Source organism: Falco biarmicus, chromosome 10 (genome assembly GCF_023638135.1).
Source record: "Falco biarmicus isolate bFalBia1 chromosome 10, bFalBia1.pri, whole genome shotgun sequence".
NCBI classification, from domain to species: Eukaryota; Metazoa; Chordata; class Aves; order Falconiformes; family Falconidae; genus Falco; species Falco biarmicus.
Window position 1 is genome coordinate 19744555 of NC_079297.1, and position 24250 is coordinate 19768804.

Below are 24250 nucleotides of genomic sequence, written 5' to 3' on the forward strand. Positions count from 1 at the left end.
TGCACAGCCCTGCTCCTGGGAGCAGTCAAGTTATAGCAAAGCTCTCAGCAGAACTGCTGCACCTCTTAAAGCAGGAGTCCAAGACTGTGAACAGACTTTTCCCTGGACCTAGCTCAGACTGTGGAAACATTTTCAGTTGCTATTAAAAAGCATCAAATTACAGACAACAATTTCAAAATCTTTAGGCAAGCAGAATAATTTGAGTTTAAGGAACTGCTTAACTGGAATTTCACCCAGTCGTGACTGCCTTTTAAGATCATTGGCAGCAAGTGCCTATGAGCAGGTTTCGTATTTAACTGAGGTAGAATAAATATGTCTTTATTTCCAGCTGCTATTTCAAAGGCTATGGAAATATCAGAAACAAATTGTTAGCCAGCCGTGCCTTAATCACAGTGCTACAAACGTGCTTTCAATTGGGCTGCTACAGTGTTGCCTCATGCCATTCTAGAGGTGACTTCTGTGCTCTTGAGGTTTGATCTAAGCCACACACAAATTAATAGACTAACTTCACCTGGGCTTGGATCCCATACTTAAAATCTTGGTTAATTAAAAAAAAAATAATAAATTGTGACCAGAATGCCCAGGATACTGCCAGGGATTCGTAGGAAACACAACACAGCCCACATCAGAGGGACTATTGTAACAGTGGTGTGCATGCCTGAATGGTTCATTCCTGCACGGCAATTACGTGCTGTTTGACATTGTTGTTTTGTGGGGAAAACACATTCTTGAACATCAGGAAATAAATCGGCAGTTTTAATGTGATTTCAAACAGAGAGTGTTTTGACATGAATTGATTTATTTCAATTACAGTTTTGCTTATTTAGCTAGCCATGATTAAAACCAGTGTTGCCACAAATAAAAAAAATACAGAAGTGTGAATGCCAGATAGAAACTGAAGATTCCCCCAGGGTTTAGACCATTGTAACACCTTTTGACTGCAAATTTCTTGATTTGGGTGGGAGGAGAGCAGGTACTGCCATTCGGGGTCCAAGTAGCCATCACAGTGCCTTTGCCTCTGTTATCAAACAAATTTTTTTAAATTGGTATTGAAGATTAAGTCCAGTTCCTAATTATAATACCAGTGGGCAAAGCTTGACTGCACATGTCCGTGTGCCTAAATTTCTGATCTGAACAGCAAAGATGATACTTTTCCAACACTGCGTAATTACTGGAAACATATCGGGGAGGAAATCCTGATCAACGTGCTGCAAGACATAGTAACTGTGGGGTACATTTCTCCTTTGCTGTCCATTCAGTCGCTGCTCTCCATTGGTCTCAAAAGCAGTGCTGAGTGGTGTGTTTTCTCATTCCCAGGCCTGCTTATACCTATTGAGACCTGCCAAACGTGGGGAGCCTTAGTGAAATCTTATGTAATGAGGGCCCGATTCATACCCCACTGCGATCCCAGGGAAAATTCCCAGTGGCATCATCAGGCTTTGGCATGTGGCCAGTCTTGGAAACTTCCTTCTTTCTCTCTCATACACAGAGGATGTTCCTCAGCTGTACCAAGGCAGAGGAGAACATAAATTTTGTCCACAAGTATCTTGTATGAGGTTAGGGTTTTTTCAAAAGTAAATAAATCATCCCTGTTTCCTCTAACCCACAGCACCTGGCAAACTGTTAATTGCAAAACTGAGAAAATGTTGTGCCAACTTAAGTCATTCTACAAATCTTTATTTTTAATTTCTTGTTAGAAAACAGAACCAACTGAAAGTGGCTGGCAGAGAAAATGTGCCCTGGTCGTCCGCGTGTCCCGTCCCCCCCCCCCCCCCCCTTCCCCCGCCTGGCTTAGTAGTGTAACTGCCAGTTTCTGTTTTCGCCTCTGTAGAATTATATGCCTCTACTTGAAACTTTTGACAAATCAGTCTATTTTCATTCTCCCTCTGCCATAAATTCAATCCATATGTCTTTAAAACATCCTTTCATAGCTTTAACATGGAAAAGGAAGTGGCTTAGGCTCCGTATAGGAGGCTACAGAGTATTTAAAGCAAGCTCTTCTAGTTTGCATGCATCGCTTCTGTTAGCTCTTAAAACCTCGACTTCCTAATTATTCAGGTTACAGAGGGCATTGGCAGAGTTTTCTCCATTAACTAACAGTGATGTACAGTGAAGAAGCACAAGAGGATAAATAATTCCCTTATCCTCAAAACATCCAGGAAGTTTTTGATGCAGCCCTTGGCTTTACCACCAAGCAGGATGCAAAGAGGATGTGAAAAGGGTAGGAGAGATCAATTCAGCATAAAATTTCAAAAGAAAACATCAAGACAAAGAAACAAAGGTCTTGCACAATGCACTGTCATTCATCTGGCAGGGTTTTGTTTGACAAGAATACACAGCACCTATGTGACAGGAGGTCATGGCAATAGGAGTAAAGTATCTCCACGTCTAAGGCTGAACTGGGGTCAGAAGGTGAGGGCGGGAAGGAAATGTGGGTCTAGGCTGAAATATATTGGTATGGCTGTGCACAGATCAAAGTTGAAAAATAAAAAATACAGGATGCAGCAGGATAAGAGCACAGACAGTTGTGGCTATAAGTATGCTCATCTGAAATCACAGAAAATTTGGGCCAGGCTGTGCTACTGGAATTACAGGATAGAGCCATAATAAAAAATATGGTAGCAGCTGAACACAACTGAAGATATGGTAGCAACAAGGGTACAGGAGCACTGGCGGAGTGGACTGCAGAAGACTTTCCAGAGTCCACCTGCCCCATGGATGCAGGGTCACTCTGTGTGCCATCAGACCCACTCCAGGGTGCTGTCAGAGGAGGCAGGTCCACTCTCCCACCCCAGCCCCAGTCACGCACCCATGCTCCCTACCTTGCATCAGTTCTAGAAGTCACACTCCCTCCCTTCCCTCTGTGCCACACAGAACAACCATATGGACGAAGGGCAACAAAATTCAGCTCACTAATTTGATGAGAAACTATTTAACTACTGGATTTCTGGGAAGAAAACAGGGGAGGCAGGTTTTTGGGGTGTTTTTAGATTTCTGTGTTGCACTGACTTGCATTGTGGCTGCAGATCTGCCCCGCTTGGCCAAAGATAACAAGTGAAAAAGATGATTGGGGTGAGGTGAATGCCCCTTTTAGAGACTGCCTGCATCTTAATATGAAACTGTATGTCAATTTTTTTATAGTATTCTCAGCCAATTCACCCAAATGGTCTCTTAATTTGCCAACAGTGCAAATGAGTTGTAGGAATATGTGCAAAGTGGGATGGGGTCCCAATAACAACTACACAAAACTGCTTGCAAATCTGTTGTTCAGTTACTGTGCATTAATGCTCATGTGTGCAAGAAGATAAAATGGAAGGAGTGTGTGTGTGGTAAATGCATGTGTGCAATTAATTATATTTCTAATCAGTCGCTTTCATAGAGGGGTCATTTATAGACATGAAAACACAGTCAACCTCAAAACTCATGGGCGTAGTTTGGCACATCCAAAGGTTCACACAGGTAGAAACCACAGTCTGCACACTTGAAACTGCATGCAGGTTCAAAGAACTGGCATAGCTTGTGGTTTTGTTTTCAGAGTTGAAAAGATTACAGCTGCCATTTACCTTAGATGGACTCGAGGTTATCTCCCACACCTCTGAAAATCAGGCCTTTATATCTAGCGATCTGCATACAGCTGTTCAAAAGCAAGCTGTGTGTGCACAGCCGAGTTGTTGTATAAACAATAGTAGAGACTTCACTAAAGCTTTTCATGTAGTTTTATCTCAACTGCAATTTGTTTCTAGTTTTTGAAGGCTGTAGAAACATCCAGCCTTACTCCCTAGAGCCTAGTTTCACTGTTTCAGCCGCTCCAATGGTATTTACAGCACAGTTTGATTTTTATTTGAACTGTTCAGAAGACCTTAAGTCCCCCAAGAAAGGTGCAAACGTGTTCAAGTTCCCTGTGGTGCCTATCGGTAGAAAGATGTGTTTTTCCACTCCTGTAACTTCACTTGTAACACGACTGTTTGCTCTCATCCCCAGGTGTGCTGTCTCTGCCTGCCTACTTTAGCCCATACAACGATGGCTCTGTGTGCAGCGATGGACGGGCTGATGCTTATGCCCAGCTGGAACTCCGAACTTTAGAGCAGTCTCTGTTGGCAACTTGCGTTGGAAGCATCTCTGAACTAAGTAAGTTTTGGATGTAATCGAACATGGGTTTCTTTCAGTGAAGCAGGAGAGCCAGTCCATCCACTATTGAGGTCAGTGGGAGTGTTGCCGTTGTTGACAGTGTGAGCAGTATTTGGCTAACGTTGCATAAAATTTAATTGTCTCGTGGTGCGGTTTATGAAAATTAGGTTGTTTCGTTAGACTGCTTTATATTTGATTCACTTTGGAGATGCAGAAGATGTGGCTTTTCTAGCATCTGGGTAGTTAGTGGTGTTAGTGCCAACAGAAGATGGATGCTTTTGCCTAGATGCCTCTGGAGGCTTTCTTGTACATTTGTGGAACACAGCAGTGGCACCTCCCTCAGACGGCAAAGAAGGTTCTCTTTGTTGGTGTTTGTGGAGTGGAAATGTCAAGGGTGCAGGATATTCAAGGAAAAGCTTTTTGGTTACTTGAAAAACAAAAAGTGGAGGAAAAAAATCTGAGAGCACTTGGGTAACAAAAACTTGTTCAAAACCTTCTTTTTTAATGCTAACCAAACAAAACGTTCCATTCCTAGACAACTCACAAAGCCCCCTTAAAGTAAACAAAAATTATTTGTGTTTTCCCAGTCTACTTTTCCCTTGCAACATTTTTGCTGGCATCACTTTCTTAGTCTCCACCATCTGAATGCTAATGAATGTTAGGGCCAGTAAGGAGTTTGTGGGTTTCACCGTTTATTTTGCAACCTGCCTTAATTTGAGGTTTTCACATTCCTTTAACACACCTCTATTTATCCTGGAACACAAGAGAACATTTGTAGCATGGGCCTAAGATTGAATACAGCTTCCTCTCTCTCTTCCCCTGTCCCTGCTTTGGCCAACTTGGTCATTACATCTAGTGAATAGATCTCCTGATACAGTTGCCTACCTTCTTTTTTTTTTTTTTTTTTTTAAATGTTGCTGCACATTGCCAGAAAAATAGAGTGAGTGAGTGTGCAAAGGAGAAGGAACGTTATTCTGAGCTGAAAATTTGAATTCCAGATGCATTTCTGCTATAATTGTGCAGACTTCTGTGTTAGTACCAACACTAGAGGATTCATGATATTCTCGTAAAATGTTTAATTCCTGGAGAGTCAGGAGCTACTGAAGTGGAAAGGCAGAGATGTTAGAAGGTTTTTCCATTCTAAAGTGGGTCCTTAAGCTGAATGTACTATGCAACAAATGAGTGGCACAGCTTTACAGTGCAAACTGGGATTTTTAATACTCTATTGATCTGAACCACTAATAACGTTGCCATGTTTAGAGATACAGTAGCTTTGGCGGGGTGGTTCCCTAACCTGGTAATACTAGAACCCCAGGGGTTCAGCTGGAGGTTGGCTGGCAAGCTCAGTGTATTGCTCTTGGATATAACTGAACAAATAATAACTTCCTAAAAATTTCAGAGGGAGGAGTGACAAATTCATATGTGGCATGGTTAAGTTCAGGGCGCTTTCTCAGGAACCAGCTTTGCGATGGGGTGACTATTTCAGTTCCATCCTTTCCCAGTATTGTAACTCTAGGACACAATAGAGGAACGTTTCCTGTGAGAGTTTGAGAATACTGTAAAACATAAAGCGGCAGAGGATTCTCCCAAGGAAAAAATAGAGCCTGGCTATGTATAGTAATCTATAGTAATCATTCAGCTCGCTGGTCTGGTAGTCACACTACTCAAAGATGTAATGTTTGAAGCCTTTATTGCAAAGCTCTTGAGAGTTTGCAGTGCACCACAATAAAAGGAGAGTAAACAGGGTGTGCCCAAAGTAAGCTTATTACAGAAAGACCAGCATTATGTGACTGCATAGCTGTTGTCTGGGGGTCATTGCCCTGTGAACTTTTTAAAAATCTGCAATCTTAAAATCCTTTCTGAGTAGACACTGTAATACAGGTCACCTTCTTCCAGGCCTCCTCAGGCCTACCAGTACTCTTACACACAGGCAGGTTGACTCAAGTTCAAAGAACAAGAGGACTGAGCAGCCTAGAAAGCACCTGGATTGAACTTCCTACAAGGCTCAGGGGCAAATTTCTGGCACAGCTTGTGACAGTTAGCATGATAAAGATTGGCTTTTTAATATAAGAGTCAGGTCTCGTTATTTCAGAGAAACCTGCAGCTAGAGTACGAATGAGAGAAGCAGGCCCCTGAAAGAAGGGATTTCTGTATTGAATATAATGTCACTAATTTGTCACAAATTCCTGGGTAAGAGGGTAGAATGTCATAACCCAGCTGAAAGAAATGGGAGCAATCTCATAACATAAAATGGTGATGCTGGCCATGAGAGTAAAGTATTTGTACTGGTGCCACTGGCTTTGCCTTGTGAAAGCTGTGCTCCCAGATTGGGCAGTAGACTTTTTACAACATCAATAGTTTTTGTAGGCAGACAAGAAACTCAAATAATGTGGTTGTAAAGAGGAGAAAACCAACAATAAAACAGGACGGAAAAATCACTGTACAGCTGTTGTTCTGAATGTATGGGGACTGAGAGAAATTTCATTCTGTTTTCTAACTAATAGCTTGTCATTTGAAAGAAAGTTAAATTTCCCATACAACAACTTGCGGAGTGGTGGCTTGCAGGCAGCTTATGCCTTTGTGGATGAAAAAGGGTATGTGCACACAAAAGACACTTCTCCTAACTGTAAGAGATTTTATTTAGTTCAAAAAGTGTACTTAAGAGGACTGTAGATGAATAGTAAAGATGATTTTGCATTCTTTCTCTTTGTGCAGGTGATTTGGTATCACGAGCAATGCACCACATGCAGTGCTTGAATACCATCCGCCCAGGCATGAGCCCCATTCGGCAAACCCGGCAGCAGCAGCCCATCTCCTGGTCCCCTGATGCTCTCCACACCCTCTACTACTTCCTACGCTGTCCTCAAATGGAGTCCATGGAGAACCCCAACCTTGATCCTCCAAGAATGACCCTGAACAATGAACGGTATGTAGGTCCATCAACTGTTAGTAGTCCAAGAGTTAGGCTGAGAAGGTCTCTTGCAGAGTAGCTGCGTGTGCATGGGCAGCTCAGGCAGCTCTGTGGGATGCAACCTATCAGGCATCAGTTATTCCTGCAGTCAGGCCAGATTATGTTGTCAGCCTTGCCAAGTTTGCAAAGCCTTGGAATTGGAATTGGAAAGTGAGCTGTTTTTTCATGCAATCTTTCCGAGCGAGGCAGGCATATACTGTATGCTGCCAACAAGGCTTGTCTAGAGATGCTGCCAAAAGTACATGTGGTTGCCTAAAGCAGTAATGACCTTACCAAAGAAAATGTTACCACTGCCAGTTAACAATTGTCATCATTCTCGGGAAAAGCAATGTCGTTTGCTGTGGAGAGGTTTGAAGGGTTTTATGAACATCCTTCGTAAGGATTACTTCAGTTGATGCTGCATGTTTGGTATAGAAAGAAATGTATATAGGAAGCCAATAACTAAACAGAAAATGCAGTGGATCTTCCTACCTTCTGCCAGCACCATAACTGACTCTGAAAGTAGGCCCATTATTAGAGTGGTCAGAAATTTTCCAGCGGAATGTTTTTTCTGTTAGAAACCTCACTGGTTTCCTTCCTGCCCAGCTCCTTGGCAGTCTGCCTGGCAGGCTGGTGGCAGCCGAGAGCTGAGGAGCCCTCAGAGCACTGGCCACAGGTTGAGTTCCTTGACAGGTCAGGCAGCTCTTGCTCTCCAGCTCCTTAGCTCATAGGCAGACTGAGTGCTGGCTGCCTTGCAGTTGCATCCTGCGGGGAGACCCAAGCCCCTCTGGAATTGTTAGGTTTGCCCAGTTCATAATGCATATCCAATTTTGTATTTATTTCAGAAATCTTACCTGAATGGGAAATTCTGGCTTCTGATTAACTCTGTTCAGTATTTGTGCTACTTTTTGGATGTCTTTTACCCTGCTGGACACCGGGCTGATGGCTCTATCCTGGTCCTTCCAAAAAGCAGCCTGTGGTTGGGAAGTTTCCTAGAGTAGTGAGGTGTTGAATCCTGAGAGGGAGGCCGCATGCACAAAACAAAAACCCAAGGTGCTTGTCAGGCAGGTGAGCAGGGAAAAAAGAACATCTCTGCAGCTTTGTAAATAACCTGGTTTCTTCTTCCCACCTTGGGCTTTACTGTACTCAGCCCAGCTTCTAAAATCAATATGAAATCACAGTAGCATACAAATAAAACTCATTCTAAAATCCTACGAAAGTTAGCCATTCTCTCTTTTCCCTGTTTTTTTCTGCACATGTGGGGATTATGGTGCTTTTTCCTCTGCTCCATGCTGGATAGCCTGTTGGGTTTTTTTTTAATTGAGATGCTTTCTAATTGCTTTCAGACTGCACTGTCTTCTGTCCATGCATTTCTGATGCTGCAAGTCAGCCCCATCTCATGCAGACCTACGTTGGCCTGCGCCAAGCCTGCCAGATGACTTCAGCAGCCTTAGAGGTTTATTGTAGCTGTGTTGACCACCACTGGAACCACATGTGGCTAGTGGCTTCATGGCCAGAGCCTGGCTAGTCAGGAGTGAGAAGACCTCTTGAGAACAATAGTAGATTGAACTGTCCCCTTTAAAAGCTCTGAATTTTCAGGCCAGGGTGCAGAAAAACATACTGCATAGAAGGCATCTCTATAATTTCAGTCTTGGTAAGTTACTTTAGGTTAAGGGAAACTTCAAATAAGGAGGAAAATATAAAGTTGTTGGTCTTAAACTGCCTGTTTGGCCATAATAATTTGTGTGTAGCTACCTCCACCAGTCATTTGTTTTCATTCTCTTGAATCATCTTTCTGTACTTCATTGTAGGTTGCACTGGACCAACCTCTTTGAGGTCTCAGTCTGGCAGGAGCACAAATATTTTAAAAAGTAAAGAAGTTTGTCTTTCTGTTTGTCTGATCCCCCAAAATCCTTTCAAAAAGAACAATCTGTGAGTAGAACTCCAGCATCAGGGAGAGGGAATTGATGTTCACATATGAAGAACCAAGAGGACTTAAGTGAAGTTGAATTAATAGGAAAGCAAAGAGGCATGGCTGCACAACTCTGAGCCCATTGGTAGCTCTGGTTTTTGGGCTCACTAATCTTAATCAAATACCATACCTAGTGCAAAGTTGTTTATTTTGCACTTTGTGTTTGCACACTGTGAAAAAAACAAGTTTTCGTGAGGCCAGATTCTGTGACTTTGTACCATTAGTTCCCACAGTTGTACAGCTGAAGCTGCTAAACAGCTTGTATCAGAAATGTAGATTAAGCTTTTATTTTTTGTTGCGTTCTTTTCAGTACTGTCAGTAGATGATGTTACTGCAGCTACTTGTTTTGTACACTGAAGATAATAAATGAGTGAAATCAGGAGTGCAGTTATCTCTCCAATTGCTCCCAAACAATGCTATTCACATGGTTCACTGGAGTTCTTTTGGAATGCAGGCTGCAACTCTATTCTGTTTTAAAATCCACACTAGATCCTATAACAGCTGGTGTAAGGGAAATTTCTGCCACTTTTTTCTGACCAGTACTTAGCTGTAAAGGAAACTAAAGAGGATATATTAAAATGGAGCAAAAACTGACATTAGGGGAAAAAACCCTGAACCTGAGGACTGTTAGGTTAAACAATTGGCTTTGAAAAGTTTGTGAAACCTGGAAATGAAGATAGTCCTGCCCAGTGTGCTAGAAATTAACATCCAACCCTGCCTTTCATTTGCTCCAAGATGTATTTTTATGTGTCTTACTGTGTTGACCGCTGGGCACATTATTTAGCATAGCCAGTGGGATAAATATGGCTATCAGCACTTTATACAGAAGGTAGTTTACTCTTTCGTGGCTTCAGAGGGGAGATGGTTGAGGCTGTGTGTGAGATGCCAGACTTGTGGCATGATAGGTGAGGGCACTGATTCACCTAATGTGACTTGGCAAGGCTGAGCAGCCCATTTCTTTTATTCTTTCCTGAGCTGTGCTAAATCAGCTGCAAACTCTGTGTTGCTCTTTTGTGCCTTTATGCTCTCTCTCTGCAATATACTTGTTATGTGCATTGCAATCGCAGTTTGTTTTCTACTGAAAAAAGTCTCAGTCACAAACAAGGACAGTAATGCTGACCTATTCTGCATTTGCTGGTGCTTCAGTTCCTAGGCTCCTGTATAAATCAATTGGCATTGAATACTGATTCGAAATGTCGCAGAGAGAGGGATGGCTGTTAGAGCTGCAGGCTTGGTAAAACCTGATCTTGGGAAGATCTGTGAGCTATATTGATTCAGTTGAAGGAACTGTAGTTGTTCAGTACATCTCAAGAGCTGACAACCTACTCTCTGTCCTGCTTAGCTTTCTGTTGTCTGTGAGCTTTGTGTGTCACACTGCGATGTGGAGTGCTAAGAAAATCCTAACACTGTAGGATCTGAAAGGTCTTTATTGTACTTTGCTTCAACATGAAGCCAAACACAGAATTCAGGTTCTGAAACAATGCCTAATTGAGGGTTTCATATGCTATAAAGGGCTTTTAAAACCTTAGCTGAGCTTCTGAACATATCCCGCAGCGAAGTGTATAAGGTATGAAAACGTACACACTTGCAGTTAGGTATGCAGGACACCCCAATGAACAGAGCCAGTTTAAACTGTCATAAACTGTGTGTGTTATCCATGCCAAACACCTTAACAACTAAAGAGCTGAGGTGGGTAAGCTGTAGAATCCTGCAGGAATGGGTTGATGTAGTTGTCTCTGGAGCTTGGCAGATAGAGGAGCTTTCTGATTTGGCCTCCAGTGTGTGAATCATTTGGGATACCAACAGACTGAAATTCTGGGAATTTTCTGTGTTGGTTATATCTGGTTCTGATACTTTCCTCCAGGTGAAAGCATTGAAGCAGGAGGAGAGGAGGCAGAATTAGAGAGAAAGCACTTGGGTATCTTAAGCAAAACATTTTAAACATTTCCACAATTAATGCAGCTGCTTACTGTATGACCGAGCCATGACACACTTGGAACCCAGAAATGGCCTTATTTGCTGCACGGACAGTAAACCATCTGCTATTTGGTGTCAAATAGGCCACCTAAGGAAGTGTTTTCCAAATACAGAGCGTCACTTGTGCAATACTTTGGCAAACAAATTAGACCCTGAGGGGAGAACAAGTTGATTGCCTCTATAATGATACACCTGACTGCCTGAAGGCTAGGAGCTTTTTGGTGTCATCAGAGAGTACATCTGTCTTTGTTGCTGCAAAGAAGTGTCTCTGCTGTGCAATAAGATTTTTTTGAGTTTCTCAGAGATCATAGTCTGTGTTGTGTCAGAGGTCAGACAATGCGTTTTTGGACAATGAAGAGTGAGCAGACGCGTGGCACTCCCTCTCTGCTCTGTTTCTGCTCTGGGTTTTTTCCCATTGCTTATGTCAGGCTGGCTGAGCTTGGGAGCACTCCACAATGTGAGATCATGTCCCAGAGCAGCAGAGCATGTTTGCTGGGATTGTTTGCGATGCTGTGACTTGAGAAGGGCCATCCAGAGGTAAATGAAGTCTCTTTCTCCCTTCTTCACTTTTTCCCAAGTGGGATATAAAGCTTTTGTCTCATTTTTAACGGTGTGTCAAGGCAAGAAAGCTCTCTTGGTGATACTTACGTTAAGGAGTATTTGTCTTCTCCCCATAGAGCACAAATCAAGGTCAATATTATTTTACAGCTGGGTGGACTAGTCTACCTTAGTTTAGTTGACTTGGCCAGGATAGTGGTCCATCCAGCTTTAGAGCTAGGAATAAGACACCATTGACTGCCCTTGTCGTAAGTCTTTTTGGTTCTCATGTGCATACAGCATTTACTGTAGGAAAGGTAGCATGATCTAATATCTATGAACAGGCAGAAAGGTTGGATCTTGCTTCCTTGTGTAGCTGATTATCCATCTTTGGTAGGCTGAGCTTCTTCCTCTTCCAGCTGCCCTATTTAAAAAATGATAAATTATGTTTGACTGTTGTTGATACTGTTGGTCTTTAGAACATTCTAAAAGCAGTTCTGGGCTTGTCCACCAGTGCCCATGGATCCGGCCAAATCAGACCTTTCTGAGCTGTCCATGTTGCAGATGTGCCAAGTTTTACATGTTGTCGGAGTTTGCTGGTGCATTATTTTATTCCAAGCGTCAGTGAGTATAAAAGAATTTACATCAGCAGAAGCACACAGACTGTACCCATCTGACTCTGTCAGTGAAAATCCAGTAAAACACTAGGGAAGTTCCAGAGCTGATGTAGGATTTGTCAGCTGCCAATAGTAAAATTTGGGGCTTGCCAATTTGATGGAAATTCACAGCTCTTCATCTGGAAAAGTTGTGGACACTGCAAGAAGCCAACTACGATCACACAGGGGCCACCTCGTAAGAAAAGAGAAAGCTTCATCCTGTTTTCCATGTGCAGGAGTCTAGAAGGCTTGCTTCAGATTTGCTGCTTCTCTGGAGGAGTCTGTTTTGTGATGTGATGGTAAACAAACTTGGGCTTGCTCAGTTTCTTCCTCGTCGCATGAAATCCTTCAGAAAGACTGCTGCTTACTCTGCTTTCGGATGCATGGCTGATTTTTTCTACAAGGTTTAAAAGTGACCTGAAATTTTTCTGCTTCCAACAGGAGTTCTCCTATTACATCTGTCACCTCACATGATCCAGGGCCCATGGATAAGTGTGCAAGCCTGATTTTTCAGTAGGGTCAAGCAGGAGAAATGGTCTTGTGCCTGCTCTCCTGTGCCATATTAGCTGGGCAGGAGGAGGAGGGAGCTGAGCTATCTACTTGGGTTTTCTCTATGTGGAGTACTTCCAGGAATGCCTGCTCTGAGACGTTATTTATTATGAAAGGATGAAAACTATATCAGATGCTGCCAGAAGAAAAGATTGTAGCCCTTTCATGCTATTTTTGAGTGCTATTTGCTCAAATGCTATATTCTTCCAATATATGAGCTATTGATTTAAATTGTCAGTGGCTAGAGCACTTGATATTTTTTCTTATGAGTATAATCCAAATTTACTCTGGCTAACATGGAAACCAGAGAGGGCTCTAAATTAATATTTCCTGTTAGTGTCAAAATCCTGTCTAAACATCCTTGGATTCAATGGTGATCAAGTTTGCTTCTTGGCCTATTACGCTCTTAGATTCAAATACTCATGCTCAGACCAGACTGAATAGAGCAGTGGCCTTACGACTTTATTTTATCTTTCATACTTTGTAAAATCAAGTCTGTCCTGAGATACCTCAGAGACCTTCCATTGACTTCCACTGAGAGAAAAATAATCTCCAAGTAGTTTGCGCATCTACTTTCCTACAGTGCTGCTTTCAAGAGCCTTCTGGTGCAGTTTGTCTAAGAGCCTTGCAGTGGTTGATGCAAATAAAGAGCCCCTGTGCTACAGCTATTTCTAAACCCCTAGTGGCCATCCAATGAAGACTGCCTCCTCATCACATACTCTAAATTTCATGTTTTGAGAAAGAATTACTTTGATCTTACTTAGTGCCTTTTCACTTGAGGATCTCTAGGTGGATCATTAGAAATAATTAGAGCCTTCAGCTCTTTCCATCATGGTTAGCTGCTTTCTTCCCCTGTATTCAGAAAATGCCTTGCACAACTAAATGTTCATTCTGAAATTACTTGAAACAGAGTGATTTGGTCACATGGGTCAAATTTATACAACAAAATCAATTCATATTAAAGAAATTACTAACATTCCAGTTGTTAATGTGAGTTGTCTCCAGAAAGTCTTGTGCATGGGCATCCAACTGGCAGAAAAGGAAGGAAAATCAGGAATAACCTGCAGAGCCTGCTGCTGAGACCTGTGTTTGCTTGAGCTGCATCCTCAACATCACTGAGAAGTATCACTGCTTTCAGAGCTGGTTAAGGCTTTTCTGGACAAATCTTTTCTCCAGATGGATGTTTCCAGACTCTCACTGGTCTGTCAGGAGTCTTTTTTTCCTCTCTACTCTTTTTAACCACAGGTTTATGGAATTTTATTAAGTGCCATAACTACATCATTGTCTGTCTTTTAGATTTATCTTTGGCCTAGTCTTTCCCAATTCAAATTTAATATATTTATGTCTGAATTCTTCTATTTTATAGCCATATCCCATTGTTACCATGCCACATCAGGAACAGAACTTGATACACTTAGTCCAGTGGGCTGTGTCTTTGAAAAAGTCTGCAATAAAATAAGTTCTGGGATCTCTTGTCTGAAATTCTGATCTTTCTATTCTGTCTATAGCTGCCTCAGCAGTCAGAATAGGTATGTAGGAATAATAAAAGTAGACCCTGATTCAGGCATTTGCCTTGAGAAAGCATAATGCTGTAATCATACATTCATGTTTAACAGTACTTAAATCCACTCAGAGTATCCCTGAAGTCAACAGGGTGATTACAGAAAGAGGTGTCAGTGAGCATATTCCAGTCCCACCCCCATGCAATAGTCCCATTGATTTTCTTTTTTTTTTTCTTTTTTTTTTTTTTTTTGCCCCGGATAGCTGTTTTGATGCTGATAATAAATATAGGGAAACAGAAAGAAGCCTTCCATTGAGCTGTGCCATTATGGTGTTGTGTGTTTAGAGTGGACATAAAAGCATGCCCCTCTTTGTTTTAAAGAGAAAAAAAAAAGCTATTTGCTGTTGATGAAAGATTAGTTTGGTAGATTTATTAGAAGAATGAGAAGGCTATAAACAGAGAAGATCAGCTTCTTGCACCAGTCTTAAGGAGAGAAGCTGTTACCATGTATTTTTGCTTGTTTCAGACTTTAACCAGTTAATGTCAGACTTAATTGTGATTTTGAGATACTCATTCATAAGGAAGATGGAGTGAATGGCCCTGTTTCAAAAGCCAATAAGCTAAATCAACATGTATCTATTGACTAAAATTAACTGTTCATTGGTGATGCTGTTCCTGATCTTAGGCAGGATTATGTATTTGTTGTGCCCATAGTAAATAGTTGCAATATATTGAGTATCTTCCACAGTTTTGCAAATTGAGAGCATACATCATTTAACAGGAGGACTCAATAGCTTTAACGCTTGGAGTGAGCAACTTTGACCTTCCTGCTCTTTATGGTGACATCTCAGCACATGTTACGGTAGTAACATCTAGCCAGATGTAGAAACTACTCACTTTTTAACAGTCAGAGCACATGCTAGTGGGGCTACGTATGTGCTCCTGGTATCCTGACTGAAGGACTGAAGAGACATCCAGGATGAAGTGTCCACACATGCTGTGGGCATCACAGCATTGGATAGGTGAAGTGAATTAAGACCAAGTCAAGTTTAAGTCAATAGTAGTTATGTTTGGGCTCTTGGTAATATTCCTGCCTTTGCCAGGCATCGTCTATTAAGGTATTTTTAAGTCTTACAATGTTTTTAACTGTTTATTTCTTTGTAGTTCAAAGCTTGCAGAATTGGAATGTGAGGGATGACCTTGGCAGTAGTGAAGGGAATTAATTGCAGACCCTGAGGATCGAATTCATCCAAGTGTAACTGCTGAGACTGGCAATGCAGTCTCCTCTGAATTAGATCTTTTTTTCCCCCCTCTTTTATGTTGTTTGTATAAACAAACACCGCTCAGTTTTGTTTTTTAACTCTGGGTATCTCACACCTGTGACAGACTAGCCTTTCTTCCATATTACTGGCTGTAAGCAATTTGCAGTGTTATTGGAGTGTTTCCAAAGTAGCCCCTATCTTCTGATCTTTCTGTATTGGAGCAGGGGTGTGGTACAAACATGGATTATTTAAATTATCTACAAAATTGCAAGGAGATGAATCTCACTGTGTATGAAATTGAACAGCACAATGCAGACTTCATGGAGAATAAAGTGACGGCCTTTCTATGCCAGCCTTAGCACAGAGGGAAAGAGCATTACAGGTAAAAAAAGAGCATACACAGTGAAACAAAAATTGATGCTTAATGGCTGTGTGTGAAGCCATGTGCCAAAAGCCAGGCTGTTACACTGTCTGGAAATCTTGCCACTGCTTATGTGCTGGTTTCCATGGACGACAGTTAAGGATGGTCTGAGAAGTCTCAGATGGCACAGACGCAGGGGGGACGGGTCACCAGGAAGGTTACCAGTTTCCTGTGGTCCTGGGCAGCCTGCTCTAGCTGACTGATTTTGAGCAAGGGGTTTGGACTAAGCCATCTCCAGGAGTGCCGTTCAACCTCAGCTGCTTATGCTTATGCTTTGGTGGATCTTAATTACATTATTTGTCCCTTAAAGTTGTTTTACATGTGTCAGCCTGGTACCTTCCAAATCATCGATAGGTATCAATCCATCGCTTCTTAGAACTGGCTGTTCGGGTAGACAGCAGGCAATAGCTGATCCTTACCACCTACTTAGAGAAGTAATAAGGCGCTTGACAGTCTTGTTGCAAAACATTCATTTGGAAAACACTATTTTCTGCTTTCATAGGCATTTCGCAGTAGACCTCAGTGCTTGCTGGAAAACCCCCGAAAAACTGTCTTTGACCGAGGCCATTTCTGGCAAATGTCCCCTATTAGTAAAAATGTTTGAAAACTAGATGGATGATCTTGTTTAGCAACGAAGAGATGACAGCCATTCTGTGTGCGCTACCACGCTGCAATTACTATAACTACAGCTACAGTAATTACTGTAACTAGTGTAAAGATGTCCATGTTAAGTTCTTGGCTTCTGCTCTTAAGTTTCCATCTGTTCAGATAAAAAAGAAGGTGCAAGAAAATGACAGCCTGGCAACTTAGCTGCCTGGATTCTCAGGGCTGCCACGAACAGAAATCTTTAGTGCCTGTAGGCACCCTGTGTTGTGTATTGTTTATTGTTTGCTGTTTCATGATGAGAAGACTAGGCAGCAAGCTAGCATCAAAAACAAAGGAAAAATAATCCAGGGAAACTTGAAACAAAATTGTTACAGCACATGTTACTAAGGAGGTATTATAGAAACACAGAAATGAGTAAGATGAGGACTCCTGGCTTTTTCCATCTTTCAGACAGTGACTGCCCATTGAAACAGTAGAGGACTGACTGAGAGCCTAAATTTCTCTGCCCGACCCTTGCTGGTTTGCCATCATTTAATATGAGCCTGTCTCTGGTTTTTCCTAGGCGTAGATCCTTAAAGACAGTACCGTGATACCAGTGTAGTGCTCTTGTAACTAATGCAAGTAAAAAGCAGTAACTGTGGATGAAAGGCTCTGACCATATTGCAAAGAATGATGGTGGTAACAAGCCAACAAGTTTCTTCTTTTTCAGCAATTGTTGTTTCCAGTTGAAGTTAATATTATTTCCTATTGGACCAAATTACAGACCTTCACTTGCAGAACTTGCCTGTTTCCTGAGGAAGGAGTTAGGTGGTGCCTTAACAAAGGCCACACTAAAGAAAGAAAGAATTGTGAGCTTTTGCTGTGCAGCAGCCAGGGCTGACAGGTTGTTGGGGTTTTTGCTCTTACTGTTCCCGACATCTTTGTAACAGAGAGTGAAGAGCTAAGCTCTTCTGAAGAGTAAATGTTTCTGGGTATAATTCATGATAATAGCAACAATCATTCTTTCTCATGGATCTTGTGGAGATTAGAAACTAAGCCTTCCCTGGGGTAATCCTAGGTTGGTATGTCTCTGCTTTGTTTCTTTGTTAAAGGAGACCCTGGCAGTTTGCGCTTTCTTGTCCTATATATACGAGTGCATGTACTGCCGTGACCTGGTGGTCACTTACGGAGCTAAACTGTACTGTTTTCATCGTGCTTTTTACAGTAAATGCTGACCTGACTGTTTTAAAAGCATGTCTGCTCTGCAAGACAAATCCTATTCAAATGAGTTACATGTCTGAGCTGATTCAGCTCTAGTTCGTGGATTCTTCTGGGGCTAAACAACCTTTTGTTGATACCATGCATGCTGGCCTAACGTGTTTGCATAGAGAGGAAAGAGACTGAGCTGTGTTTTGCTCCTACTGCTTATCAGTGTAAATCTGGAGTGATGCTGCTAAAAGGGATAGTTTCAGTCTGGAGTCAAACTACTGGGAACTTGAGTTCCATTGAGGAATTTGTATCTGAAGTTCTTTCTTCCATGAATTAGAAAGTGTATCATGATGGTTAGAGAATAGAGGGGGGAGGCAGAAGCTGTAAGTTTTTGTTCCTAGGCTTGCTGGAAAACTCTACTACTGTAAGGAATTCACTTAGCCATTCCTCACTTCTTCGGCTTCCTTCAGAAATACAAAAGGTCCTTCCAGAGAAACATGGGGTTCTTCTGAGATGGCTGCTTCAGAATTGGTAGTTTTTTTCAGTAGGAAAGGGTGAGTTGTCTGTGATGCAGTACTAGGAGAAGATAGTTAAGCTAGTTGAGAGAAATAGAAGCACATTAGCATGAAATTATAAGAGGACTAATATAACCTGCTCAGAACATATCTTGTAATTATATTGCTTCCAGCATCCAGACTGCGTGATTAAGAGTTACCTCTGTGCAGCACTGCACTGTGCCAGGTAGTCAGTGCTCAGTTCCCTGTTGTGGCTGCCAAATTCTTGGGAAGTATCTCTGAAGAGTTGGTGTATTAGAACATCACAGAAACATATGTTCCTTAAATGACTTTCCATCTGGGTATCTCATTCCTCCTTATGCAAGAAGTTACGATAGTTTAATTAACTCATTTTGGAACCTCTTTTAGTCTGTGAAAATCTGTTTTGAGACACTCGGTATACTTAAGGGTAAGTGGCCAATCTCACTTAACCTGCCTGTACCTGTAGAAAGGGCATCTGCCGCAGTGCAGTGATATGTTACCATTTTGGCTATGTACAGCTTTATTCACACAGTCAGGGCTCAGAGGTACCTGCTGTGAAGAAGGACAAATGAAAACTAGTTTACTTCTGAAACACAATTTCTCCTTCTGTTTTCTTTGAGGTAAAAACTCTGGGAAGAAAGGTATCTGTTTCCCATGTTTCGTATACATTTTATTGATTACTCTTCTTTGGTTTGAAATGCAGAGCACTGGGTGCTGATAGAAAGTTTTAGTCAAGTAACAGGTAATGAAATGTAGAGCGGATGAAGATTTTGAATAATAATATTTTTCTCAACAAGCTGAAAAAGAGTAATTGTGCACATTGTGCTTGGCATTAGAGCTGATGTATGTTTAACTGCCATTTTTAACATGTCATTCATTGATGCTTCTGTGGTTTTAATCTGCTTTCTGGCAGCACAATTTCAATGGGGCTGAAAAGAAAAATATCCTTGTAATTTGCTATTAGAAGCAAAAAATATTTTTTTGTCATGCTAGTCATTAGCTGAGTGGGCAGCTGGAGCTTGGAATTCCTCCGTGTTCCTGTAGTAACCACAGTGCTGCACACTCTGCAATGGTCAAAATGAAGCAGGTTGGACCTGTTGCAAAAACAGGTTTTAGCCATGTATAAGAAAACTGCATTCACTTACCACTACCACCACCCCCACCCCATCATTAGAATGTTTATCTAATCTGTTAATATAAGGCTATTTAAGTGTACCTTTTTAGAGGGAGAGAGATGGGGTAACAGATAGCCTTGATATGGAGAGTTGTATAACAGCTGGGTTTTTTCATCTACCTCCTGGCCTGTACTGCAGATGTCACAGGTATAGGCAAACATCGCTGGTGTCTTACTCAGTCATTTGCAAACTCAGCATAAAATCTGCAACTTTGTAGTTCAGAGTACATGAGATATAAAACTTTGGTAGTATGACAAGTTGCTTTGTAGGAAGTTGCTGCTTGTGCAGCTGCCCATGCTGCTGGCCTCTTAGTAGTGCTAATAGTATTGGTAACGGCATGCATGATGGTGTCAGGTTTTGAAGGTTAATGCTGTTACATCTCTCATTTGTAAGATGGAGATTGTCATTTGTCGAGATTCCTCCTACTTCTGGTGTAGAAATGCATGTGTTCTGAGGGATGGCTGACGTTACCTGCTAGATTCTGCAATGCATATGTGGATAACATTGTCTTTCTGGAGAAACGGGGAGAGCAGTTGAGTTAGCTTCATGAGCTGACAGTGTTTGAAAAACTTGAGACCAGACCTGCCAAAGTCATCATATTTTGTCAGCTACGGCTATTGTCTGCAGCACATAAATTCATTATAATAGGAAGTTTACAACCCTGGCCTTAGATCTATAGATCTTTGCCTGAGAGAAAGCAGCATCGTTTTTATAGTTCGGTAGAGGTGTCAGGAATTACTAATACCCAAGGTGGCAAAATCTTCTTAGCTTAACTTTATATGCGTCCTGTCTGCATTGTTCTTGGTTCAGCCAAGCTGTTACCTGCTGAAAAAATCTCCTGCACATATATATTGAGGTATTGAAGAAATATCATTATTTGAAATTCACTGAAAGTTCATACACTGTAACAGAAAGCAAGAGGCCGTTTAGCAGCAATGGTAGCATTTCTAAGTAACTGTGCTGAAAGCAGAGTTAATAGCCAGCATTTGTGCAATCTGCTGAGAAGTACTACAGCTCCAAATGTTGAAATTTAATGCATGCATACTCTAATTCTAGGATGTTTGGAAACTGAAAGAATTTGAGCTTGACCAATTAAGTCCACCTATCAGAACCGCAAAGTTAAGCAATTATGTCTGCCATTTGTAGTGCTGTTTAGGTTCATTGATGTGACCATAAAAATCACGGTGATAGAAGCATTAAAAAGGTTTGAATTTGGGAGATTTCACAATATTAAAGACAAAATGGAGGAGTGAGGGGATTTCTAGTCTGACATAGAAGGACTGACTTAATCACAACAGATTTTTTCTTTAAATTTGGGACACTTCAGTTGCTTATATTTCTCATATCTGTATGTTTACATGGTTCTATTTATTTAATTGTCTATGACAAAATACAAGCATATAACGCATTATGCTTCCCGGTTAAAAACAGAAACCTGTTCATTCACCACTGGTACCAAACATCTTTGGATGAAACCGAACCCACTCTCCATTTCTGCACAGCAACTCTTCAGTATTTTAAGACAAGAACTGAGGAACAAAACAGAAGCTTCTTGAAAATATAGGTGAAATATGTTCATTGAGCAGGTTGCCATTAGGACAAATGGATGGTCTCTTGCAAAATGATAAAGAAATGCCACACTGGCATCTTATAACAGTGACATTACTACTTCTTCTGATCTTTCATTAACGGAAGATCTTATGTGCCTTACCTGGCAGTGTCTTAGAGAGACTACTGCCTGTTCATTCCCAAATGCTGCATCCCTGTGGGCTTGACTGGCTTTTATTCAAGAAGACGGACCCTTAGATTTTAGCTGTTTTGTGAAACCCTCTGTGATTGTAATAACAGCAGCCAGAACCTGGATTGTATAGCTACACTATTGGGTGGAGTAGGTACCCGATTTTAGTGCACACATGACATTATTGCACCTAAGAGAGCTCCAAAATCAGTTATTTTCATTGCATGTATTGGTGTGTCCCTCATGTTTTCATGCTAAATTAGTTTCTGGAACTTCTCAGAGTCCAGGAATGCAAAATGCCAAGAGATTACTTAGATTTTCATTAAGAAGATACTGACGTCAGCAGCAGGTGAGATTGACAGTACAAGAAGGCTATACTCACGGTAGTGAGGCACAGCCTAGCAGTGTAACACCAGTCAAGTCATTTGAAAAACAGAAGTTTCATCAGCTTTTTCTTAGTCCTGAAAATGAAAGAATCATCTTTTAAGCTTGAAATGTTTAGCCTCTAGATAGCACTATTTTGTGTTTGAAAATTTCTCTTTTGAAATAGTAAGTTTGGCTTGTGCTGTAAGGTAAACAGGAGATACTTCCCTGTTTCTTGTGAAAACCCTTTGCTTTGGTGAGGATTGCCTTTGTTTAGCTGAACAAACTTTTGCAGTTATAATTAACTGAACAGTTTTCAGTGTTCCAGAACTGCACAAAAATATTTATCTTTCTGGCTCTTTCTTCACACAGTTGTAGCTCGGGAGCTCCAGGCAGTTTTCATAAGCATGGCAATGCTTTGCCTTCAGGATTTTACAACTGGGCCCTGAAAATTAGTTCTATGATTGAATCTGGCAGATTGGTTTTGGCTTGAGAACCAGCATATGTTTTTTAACATATGCATGCTGGCAAATCAGATTGAAGTCATAACTAAGAGGCCTGTTATCTCAATCCTACTAGTGCTTTGGGAATTAGGTATAATGGGCAAAAAAATGATGGAGGAGGAGCCTCAGCACTGGACGGTGAAGAGCGGCACTGACCGCAGCAAAATCTGCTTGCAGATAGCAGTGGGGTTTATTTAGTTTGCCAGCATAGCTGAACTGTAAGAGTTAACCTCTTGGTTTTTCTGCCCACAGGATCAAGGCTAATCCAAGAATAGCAGACAACCCATTCTTGCTGTCTGCCAGTGTTTATCTCTGCCTATCACACAGCATGCTGTTACAGGCCTCTTTCTTTAATGCCATTTGTATGCTCCAAAATGCACCAGTGTTTGCAGCAGGAACTGTCACGCGTGGCAAGGTTTCCTCAGTCAGCCTCCTTGGGGGGTGGGTCCTGGGCACCAGGCTTCGATGTGTCAGGTTGGTTCAGGGGGCAACAAAACATGCCAGCTTTTTCTTGTTTTCTGTTAGCCAGTGATGCTAATAAAAAAATAATAATAATAATACTAGTATTTAAAACAAGGTCTCAATTATTTTTTTTTTATTTTCCATGTGAGTTGATTTTGAAGGACAGCAGAAAGTTTGAGGTTGTTTCTAACCTGCCTTGTAACTCTGCACAAGCACATTTGGGCTTTCAGGAACTTAAATTGTAAAAGCAGAAATGACAGACAAAATTAGAAGGTTGTTTTGGGTTTTTTTTTCTGCAAACCAGGGCAGTCGCCTTTTTATAAGAGCTGGGAGAGGCTTAACAGATTTGGTGAAAATGTGCCCTGACCAGACCCACTGTTCTGTGGTGGGAAGAGCCTGTGCCTCAGTGATGATGCGAGGATGCTCTTGGCCGCTCAGAGACAGGGTTTGAGACTGAGGTCCTTTGGAGGAGATCTGTAGAACTGACCTCTGCAAGTCTGGCAGTAAAAGTTGACATGCATAGGTCACTGGCAAACGCTGTTTTCTGTATCTAATTCAGCAGATGTAACAGCAAGTCAGTCCTCATAGTTGCATCTGATCGTGCAAATGATTTAAACATACAGCTGTGTATTGCTTGAGGTCATGACTGCAGTTAGGTCCAGAGTCATGCAAGAACAGTTCATCTTGTGGATTGTTTGCAGTAGTTTTCAGCTTATGGAGAGTTTTAGGACGTCGAGGAGTTGGAAGGAGCACAATCAGTGGTTTCCATTCCTCCGCGTTTCCTCTGTTGAGGTGGCTACTCACAGTGCCCGTCAGGGATCAGGCAGCGCTGTGTGTGCCTGGGGGAGGCAGGTGGAAGTCAGTCACATCCTTGACCACATAACTATGACCATATTGTTGTAGTTAAAACTGTCGTGTATATCTATCTGACTCTTGTCATCAACTATATGCAATTTAAGTTGGTTTTAATTATTTTCTGTCTGTCTAGAAACCAAGAGTTCCTTCTGCCACAGAATACAGATGTTACAAATATGTTTTTCTAATGAGACACATGGCACATTCCAGAGCAGCACAAGTACTTGTTTTCAGCCTGAAAATGGGATCTTTTCCCTGTTGTTAAAACAAAGTTTGTAAAATGTGATTATAATAAATAAACCACAGACTTTTGAGAGTCTTTTTTTAAGATTCATAGTGAGTTCCTAAGGATTACTTCATGGGGTTTTTTTAGGGAGCTTGAATTTAGTTTTCACTTCGATATGCAGTTAACATGAAGTAAAACCTGTCTGGTGCCGCACCTTCTTTCTAAGTGTGGTTTGGAGACAAGGGCGGAAAAGGTGGTATTTCTGTCTGTGGTTACTAGGATTGCTAGGAAAGATCAGAGCTGCCAGTTCTAGATTTAATCTATTCTTGTACCGTTTCATATTCTATAAGCAGAGAAAACTGTGAAGGCAGATTCAGTGGAGAAGGGATCCCAGTAAATATAATATTATCCAGATGTTTTTTATTCTGTTAGTGTCTGACGGAAGGATAACTCGCTAAACTGTGGAAGCTGGTGTCATGGCATATCTAAGCCAAGACTTTAGTAACTTGATAATGATCCACTAAAATTTGAGAACTCTTTATCTTCTAAGATCTGAGCCAGTCATTGTTTCAAGGGAATTGAGAAGAAAACTTTCTTTTTGGGCCAGTTGACTGTGATTGAATTTCTTCTTCCTTTTCTGAGATG

The 24250-nt window shown here is 41.5% G+C and overlaps 1 protein-coding gene across 6 annotated transcripts in view; it reads left to right on the plus strand.

Annotated features, from left to right (window-relative positions):
- The window catches only part of ABTB2 (ankyrin repeat and BTB domain containing 2), a 156008-nt gene that overhangs the window by 101526 nt on the left and 30232 nt on the right, over nucleotides 1-24250 (plus strand). For all 6 annotated transcript variants that reach the window (XM_056353165.1, XM_056353167.1, XM_056353164.1 and 3 more), the window contains 2 exons: nucleotides 3982-4128; nucleotides 6844-7054. In XM_056353165.1, coding sequence (XP_056209140.1) covers nucleotides 3982-4128; nucleotides 6844-7054 — 358 coding nt within the window. The remainder of the gene's footprint in view (nucleotides 1-3981; nucleotides 4129-6843; nucleotides 7055-24250) is intronic.